Genomic DNA, 8,426 nt, shown 5'->3' on the forward strand with positions numbered 1-8,426 from the left:
TCAAAGAATATTATATAATCTTGTGTGAGTTAATTTAAATATATTGCTTAATTAATTCTATCATTTTTTCACCTATAAATTTTCAAAGATGTAGTGCAGGAAGTGGGTGTATGTGCCCTGCCTTCCAGAGAGAACAATTCAAGACAATAAAGGTGAGGGGATGCAGGAGAGAGAGAGAGCAGCTGCACATGTGTGTAGTTGTGATGTTTATGACACATGTACATTGTAACTGAACAACCCAGTCTGACAATTTAATAGTTTATTTTGTTAAGATAAATGTTTTGGATTTCTTGAAATTCCACAGTTGAAATACAAATGACGTTATTTACAGAAGTTAAACTTCAATATAGATTTGAGGGAGGAATCAAAAAATAAATGTAAATAATTCCATTTCTAAAAATATGTTTAGATGCTTCTTTTTGAAATGCTGTTGAAATGTAAATTAAAATGTTCTTGTATTTACACCTTGTTACAATAATATTTTCTAAATTAGAATAATCTTTTTCCTTTCATATTTTACATTGAGATTTCACAGGGGTAGAAAATTCTGACAGGACTGAATGCACCCCATCCACCCCCATCTGCTACCCCTGGGGCAGGAGACGGGGAAAGGTGAAGGCTGGGGGTTCCTAGATGTCTGGTTTTTGACTGGAACCTCCAGTTGAAAAGGGAAACTGGCAGCGTCCGGTCAGCACAAAGTCTGGTTCCCGGCAGTAACTGGCCCCCACCGCTGGGGGGTGGGAAGAGCAGCAGCACGGGGAGGGGACAGTCTGTGCCGCAGGTGTCGCTGTCAGGGACAGAGATTCCCTCCGGCCTGAGCTGGGACCGGGCAGATTATCAGGGGAGCCGCGTTTGTACCCCCAGCGATCTGACCAGGACAGAAATAAGGGTGGAGCTTCCCAGAGAAGGTGTCAGTGAAAGTGTAGAGATGGGTCCTGTCAGTCACATTGTAAAATGAGACCTCGCCCGCCTCATAGTCCAGGAAAATCCCCACCAGGGTGGGCCTGACGCTCACAGGGAGGGGGGTCGAGGGGGAGGTGAGGGCCCTGTATCCCCCATCCCTCAACCACACGACCCAGTATCCATTTCCAGGTGTGAATGTGAGCGGCCCCTTCCTGCTCACAGATTCCCTACAAACCCCCAGGTCCCATCTCGTCTTGTCTCCCACCTCCACCTCCCAGTAATACCTCCCTCCCCTGAACCCCTCAGTGCCCAGAACTTCAGGGTACGTATCAAATCTCTCAGGATTGTTGGGCAGATCCTGGCATGTGTCTCCGCGTCTCACACGTTTCCGATCCTCAGACAGGACGAGCCAGGGATTTGCGGTGTCTGGATCCAGAGTCACGTCCACTGGGGAGAGAGTCACAGAGTCAGTGCCGGAGACAGGGGCTGGTCACTGGGACCAAAGGGAAATTAACCTGCATCCCGGTTAATTGCTCGGGAGGGGAGGGGTGTTGTGGCCTGAGGGGAGTCAGGGCCCGTCTGCTGGTGAGGAGACAATGAGGGGGAAAGGGCAGGAGGAGCAGGGGAGGGGTGGGGGAGGGAATAGGCTGATGCCAGGAGAGGAAAGGGGAGGGGCAGGTGACAGGAGTAGAGGGGGGAGTGGCAGTCACAAGGGCAATGGGGGAAAAGAGGATCGGGCACCAGGAGGACAGAGGGGGTGGAGGGAGGGACATAGGGGAGGGGCGGGCACAAGGGCAATGGGGGGACAAGGGAAGGGACGGGCACCAGCAGGACAGAGGGGAGTGAAGGGAGGGGCAGGTTCCCAGGGGCTGAGGGGAGGGTGGGCACCAGGACAGAAGAAGGGGACAGACCCCAGGGGACACAGGGAAGCAAGGGAAGGGGCAGCACCAGGGGGCAGAGAGATGTGAGGGAATGGGGGGGCTCCAGAGGGCAGGGGTGACTCAAGGGGAGGGACCGGTGCCAGGGGGTGGGGGAGATGAGGAGTGGGGCAGGTGCCAGGACCATGGTGGGAGGGAATGGGCAGGCACCAGGGTGATGGAGTGAGGCAGGAGTCCGGTGGCAGAGGGGTTGGCTAGGGCAGGGGCAATCAGCAGTGGGTGGAGGAGGGCAAGAGGAGGTTGCGGGGGGGTGGAGGGTGATGAGCAGAGGAGCATGTGCCAGAGGGCAGAAAGGGATGATGGGAGGGGCAGGCATGGGGGGGCAAGGGGGAAGGGGAGGTGCATGCATCAGGGCCATAGAGTATGAGTGAGAGGCAGGACTGGTGCCAAGGGAAAAAGAGAGATGAAGGGAGGGGTGGGCACCAGGGGTCCAAAGGGTGGGCTAGAGAAGGGGCGGGTGGCACTGAGGGGTGGGGGAAGGGAAGGGGCTTGCACCAGGGGACACAAGGGGTGAACAGAGGGGCAGGCGCTAAGGAGGCAGAGGGGGAGTAGAAGGAGGGGCTGGCACCAGGGGAAAAGGAGGGGGTGGAAGATGGCGCAGGTGACAAGGGGACAAAGAGGGGTGAGGGGTAGGACAGCTGCCAGAGGGACATGGGATGACAAGGGGAGGGGCAGACCCCAGGGGGCAAGAGTGGAACGAGGTAAAGGGCAGTTATAAAGGGGGAGAGGGGCATGACGGGTGGGTGCCAGGAAGACAGAGTGGGAGGAGGAAGGGGTAGTCACCAGGAGGGATGGTGGGGATGAGCAGAGTGGTAGATGCAAGGAGGGGAGAGAGGAAAGGGGTGGGCACCAGGGGGGCAGAAAGTGGGGTGTGGAGAAGGGCAGGCCCTAGGGGCAGAGGGGTGTGGAGATGTGGGCACCCGGGGGGCAGAGGGAGGGTGAGGTGAGGGACGGGACACAGAGGTTAGGAGACACCAGGGAACCCAAAGGGGAGCAAGGGAAGGGGTTTGCACCAGGCGGGCAGAGGGGGCAAGGGAAGGGGCAGGCACCATGGAGGCAGATGGGGGCTATGGTAGAGATGGCCCTCAGGGGGGCAGAGGAGGAGTGAACAGAGGGGCTGGCACCAGGGGACTAAAGGGGGGGTGAGGGGCGCAGGTTTCAGGGAGGCAGAGGGTGAGGGGAGGGAGGGGGAAGAACTAAGGGGAAGGTGGTGGTGGGGTGAATGGGAATGGGCAGGCACCAGGGGGTGGGGGTGAGGGAAGGGGCTTGTGCCAAGGGGAGAAGTGGGGACCGGGGTGGGAGAAGGAAGGGGCAGGAACTGGGGGCAGAGTGGGGGAGAGGTGGGTGCTGGGGGAAAGTGGTGGGATGTGGGATGGGGAAAGCACAAGAGGCAAATGAGCAGGGGCTGAGGGAAGGTGTGATCATCAGTGGGTAGGAAGGAAAGGCAAGGGGTGAGTTCCAGGGGGCTAGAGGGGTACAAAGGGACGAGTGAATGCTGGGGGCACAGGAGGGAGAGCAGGTGGGCAGGGAGCAATGAGGCAGGGGAGGGGCAGGCACCAGGGGGACATTGGTGTGGCATGGAATGGGGAAGGCACCAGGGACAACAAGAGGCAAGAGGAGGGGCAGATATTGGGGGCAGAAGGGGGCAAGGGAAAAGGTGGGCGCCAGGGGAGTAGGGGGAGAGGCAGGTGCAGAGGAACAGAAGGGGGAAAAGGAAGGGGCAGAGAAAAGGAGGGAAGGGGGTGGGGAGGAGTGTGTGCCAGCAGATGGGGGGTGAAAGGAGGGGTGGGCATGAGAAAGGCAGGGAATGGGGCAAGTCATGGGAGCAGAGGGGCATGAGGAGAGTGGCGTCAGAGAGCAGAGGGAGTGAAGGGGGATGGGCACTGGGGGGAAGGGGGCAAGAGGAGGGGCAGGTGCCCAGGGAGATTGAGGGGGCTGAGCAGAAGGGTAGGAGGAGGGAGGGATAGACACCAGGGGGCAGAGAGGGGGGTGATGGGAGTGGTGGGCAAAGGGAGGTGTTAGGAGAGGGGATCGAGGAAGGGCAGGAGCCAGAAGGTCAGAGTGGGGCTAGAGGAGGGATGGGCACAGGGGGATGGGGGAAGGGGCGGGTGCCAGGGGTCAGAGAGGGTGGGGAGAGGGATGGATACCAGGCGGGGCTGAGTGGGGTGAGAAGGGCGGGAGCCAAGACAGCAGAGGAGGGTGAGGGGTGGGGGGCAAGAAGAGGCAGAGGGGGTGAGGGGAGGGGTGGGAGATATGGCAGCTGAGGGAGAAAGGGGAGAGGTTCATGCCAAGAGGTAGCAGGGAGGTAAAGTGATGGGTGGGCTCCAGGGTGCAAAGGATGTTTGGGAGAGGGGGCAGGTGCCAGGATGGTGGCGGGGGAGAAGGGAGGGGTGAGTTCCAGGGGGGCAGAGGCATGTGCCAGGGAGGTAAAGTGGGGACAGAGGGGCAGGGGTCAAGGGGAGCAGAAAGGGGGTGAGAAGAAGGGAAGGGATGAGGATAGAGGCAGGGGCCAGGTGGGCACAGGGGTGAGGGAAGGGTAAGGGAGGAGCAGGATCCAGAGGACACAGGGGGCATGAGGAGATTGGCAGGTGCCGGGGGGCAGAGGTGGGTGAAGGGCAGGGAAATATGCCAGAAGACAAGATGGGGGGAGAGGGGCAGGGGCCCAGGGGAGCAGCAGGAGTTTGGGGTGAGGGTGAGGGGACAGGATAGAGGCAGCGATCAGGTGGGCACAGCGGTGAGGGAAGGGTAAGGGAGAGGCAGGTGCCAGGGCGGGAGAGGGAGGTGAAGGGGGACAGGAGAGAAGGTGAAGGGGGCAGGCCCCAGGGAATCTCTGTTGCTTTGGGGCCGTGTGTGGCTGGTTTGTTGCTAAGAGCAGGTCGGTGCCATTTCCACACACACTGGGGTGCAGCCCTGCCCCACGGGGCGCAGCTGGGACTCTCCATGCTTGGGCACAGGCAGGATGTCTCGGGTCGCTGGAAGGGGGCAGGGTAGTGGGGGAATGAGACTTGAGGGGTGCTGGGGGGAACAGGGGTCATTCCTAATGAGGCTGGGGCAGTAGGGAGGGGAGGGGGCATTTCCCCACTTGCTGCCCCCTCCATCTGGGAGAAACTGCACCAGGGGCCAGTTTCAGTTCACACCTGCGCAGCACATCTGCACTAGGGGTTTGCAGTGGGGCATCAATATGGCTTAGACACTGCTGTGACAGGGGCCGTAATCCCTCCCCTCACTGGGGTTATGGATCAATAATTGCAGTGTCACTGTAGCAGGGGAGCTGGACTCTGGGCTCCCAGGTGGGGCCCAACCCACTGGGCTGCAGAGTCATTCTCACTCCCACACTCTGGCCCAGTGCCCATGGCAGTGTTTAGACACAGGGGGACATCTTCAGCAGGAGAGATTGAGGGAGCTCCACATCAGACACCCAGAGCCCAGCGGTTCCAACCCTCACCTGAGACAGGGGTAGACCCACTTTCCAGTTCCTTCCCCACAGCACCTGGGGGGATTGAACCTGGGACTCCCAGCTGAGAACCCTGCCACTGGGCTAAAGGCTAGAAGGGAAGGGGCAGCACCTTTTTCTGGTCATTGAAACTATTCAGCAATCTTGACATGGATTCAGGAATAGTTTCTGTCAACCCAAAATATAATTTTATCAGCAAATAAACTACCGCCAAAAGTACACCCAGCACTATTTAAAATGTGTCCCAGCAACTTAGGAGCCCAAATCCCAGTGACTTGCAGTGAATGACTGTCAACATCTCCAGAAATGCACAGGTACGGGCAGGCCAGGTTCAGGATATCAGCTATGAAACACTCCAGAGCTGCTGTTAAATTTGCCCTTGGGAGAAAAATTCCCCCTCAGGCTCCCATAGCTCTTTCCCTGAAGGTGGCGGGAAGAAAGATATGGCCAGTAGTAATTAGTGACATTAACAAGGAGCTAGTTTGAATGAAAGAGACCTTGGAAGAGACTAGCTGCAGATTTATGTGAATTCAGGGGACATCTTTACCTGGTAGTCGTGGACTATTTTCCAGGTGTATAGAAATAGTGTACATGAAAGATGTAACATACCAGAGTGTTATAGAGCAACTGAAGTGCACTTTTGGTCATTTCAGGGTTCCAGAAGAACTTGTGACAGAGCATGCACCACAACTCACTGAAATAAAATTTAATTTATCCAAACAAAATATGACCTTCCTCATATTACGAGAAGCCCATATTACTCACAAGCGAATGGAGAGGATGAGAGAGCTGTACAGACAGCCAAGAATATCCTTCAACAGGAAGATCCATTCTTTGCTCTACTGAATTAAAGATCAACACCAATAGCAACTACTGGATATAGTGCAGCACAACTCCTGATGGGAAAAAAACTCAGAACGACCCTCCCAACTTTTGAAATAATCTTTCTCCAAAGTTGCCAGACATGTAGAGAGTAACCAAATCGAATGAAAAGGAGAGCTTAGGAACACTTTTACAACAGACATCACTCAGAAAACTACCAGACCTAGAACCTGGTGACCATCTTTATGTGAAACTGGATGGAGAAAAAGAATGGAATACTCCAGCTGTTATAAAGAAAGAAAATTCAACACCCAGGTTGTATGTGATCAAGACCAAGAGAAGAGAGTTCAACAGAAACTGTCAACATCTATTGTTTGTTCTTCAGAAAGAACAATCAACTGAGCAAACTTTACAGATGGTGGATGCAGAACAACAAGATGACTCAAGGATTCCAGACCGACCATAGTCAGTCAATGGAACTAATGGACAGCCAGATGACCAAGCTGTCACCTGTTTGGGTCGTGTAATTAGAAGACCAGCACCATTCAGAGACACAGAACAGACTGATCCACACTGAACTTGAAAGACAGTACGATAATGTAAATATTATAAATGGTAGGAATGTAGAACTTGAAGGGGGAGATGTAATGGAACGCTAAACTGTACTATGCTGTTCAACTACCTAGTGCTGGGTGTAAAAAGCCATATTTAAGCTGACCTCAGCCATACTTGGGGGAACATTAAAGGATTTTGTGATGAACACATCTGGTGTGTATCTGGTTGAGAGGGAAGTTCTGTAGACAGCCCATCACGACCATCCCATCAATGATGAAAACCTAGTGCTATTGACTACCTCTGCTGTGGTCAAAGAGTTGGTCTGAATTATGAAATGCTGAAGACTACGAGGGATTTTAGCCATGACATGAGCTACATAGAAAGTTGGGGAATCAAACTCCTGGACTCTTCATACTTCAGTGACGAGAATAAAATTATGGCCAAGGGCCTTGCAGATTTCCTTGTGGCAGCAAGGCAGGAAGTACCCCCACCTCACCCCAGCTGCAGAACATAACGGAGTCCCCGGGCGATGCTCTGGAACTGCTCCCCACAAAGTCAGTCAGGACTTTGGGGAGCCTACACTCCCTTGGAGCAGACGGTCTTCAGGGCAAGAAGCTCACACGGCTTCACCCTCATGGGTCTGACCTTGGAGCATTCAGCATATGCTCCTCTGTGCGTTTCCCACAGCGAGTCTGCCCAGGCGGGGTCCTGGGGAAGCCAAAGGTCCTGCACGCATCCCCACTTCGCAGTCAGATGTGACTATTAGCCAGCCGGTAAAACAGGTTTATTAGATGACAGGAACACGGTCTAAAACAGAGCTTGTAGGTACAATGAACGGGACCCGTCAGCCGGGTCCATTCTGGGGTCCAGCAAGGCAGACAAGGCAGAGGCTCCCCAGGGGCTGGTGATCCCCTAGAACGAGGCATTGAGGTGACTGGCTCAGGATCCCGACAGGCTCAGGGGTGTGGAATGGCCCAGAGCCCAGCCGTGTCCAGTGGGCACAGACTGTGCTGGGCTGGGAGCAGTGAACGGGGAGGGGAGCAGGGATGTGCTGGCTCCAGCTAGTCACAGAGAAGAAGCTGCTTCCCCCACAGCCTGGGGTTCCTGCTCCCCAGAGCCCTGAGATCCTGGCCCTGCAGCTGGCACTGACTGCACAGCCTCCATCAGCCGGGACAGACACACCCAGATTGGCCGCCTCCACTGCCCCTGCTGGGGGTGGGTGGGAAGAGAGGAGCGGCGGGGGTGGGATAAAAGGGCCAGTTCAACAATCACAGACCGAGCTCACTGAACCTTCCCAGTCCCCCTCTCCTCTGCCTTAGTTACTTCTCTGTCCCTCCTCACTGTCAGGTTTGTGCCCTTTCCCCCGTCTCTGCGCTGGGGTTGTGGGGAGGGGTTTGGACGGGGGCAGCTCACGCTCAGCCGTTGTGACAGGGTCACACTCTTGTGAGTGAGTCTCACTCACTGAGCAGCAAACCACTGACCCAACCTCACACTGGGCTGTGCTCAGAGCAGACGAGGGGCCCGTAGGATTCAGCTTGTTACCCAGCAGCACACGACCCAGGTCAGACCGCAGCAGCCAGACTGGCCCCTCCTCCAGCTCAGAAAGTTCGGCCAGCCTTGGCTAATGGGGGCTGGGCCAGTGCTGAACGGTGGCCACACAACGCAGCCCTCACATGTCCCAGGAGAGAGGCACAGACACGTCATCCATTACCAGTCTGTGCAGCACCCAGCACAATGGGCCCAGTCCAGGCCTC

The 8,426-nt window shown here is 55.9% G+C and overlaps 1 protein-coding gene across 1 annotated transcript in view; it reads right to left on the reverse strand.

Moving 5' to 3' along the window:
• Nucleotides 1-320: 320 nt before the first annotated feature.
• The window catches only part of LOC112123229 (E3 ubiquitin-protein ligase TRIM39-like), a 34,349-nt gene continuing 26,243 nt past the window's right edge, over nucleotides 321-8,426 (reverse strand). The window contains exon 2 of the mRNA XM_026658013.2: nucleotides 321-1,389. Coding sequence (XP_026513798.1) covers nucleotides 791-1,389 — 599 coding nt within the window. The 3' untranslated portion in view covers nucleotides 321-790. The remainder of the gene's footprint in view (nucleotides 1,390-8,426) is intronic.

Source organism: Terrapene carolina, unplaced genomic scaffold (assembly GCF_002925995.2).
Source record: "Terrapene carolina triunguis isolate 2854851 unplaced genomic scaffold, T_m_triunguis-2.0 Scaffold384, whole genome shotgun sequence".
In the NCBI taxonomy this organism is placed as follows: domain Eukaryota; kingdom Metazoa; phylum Chordata; order Testudines; family Emydidae; genus Terrapene; species Terrapene triunguis.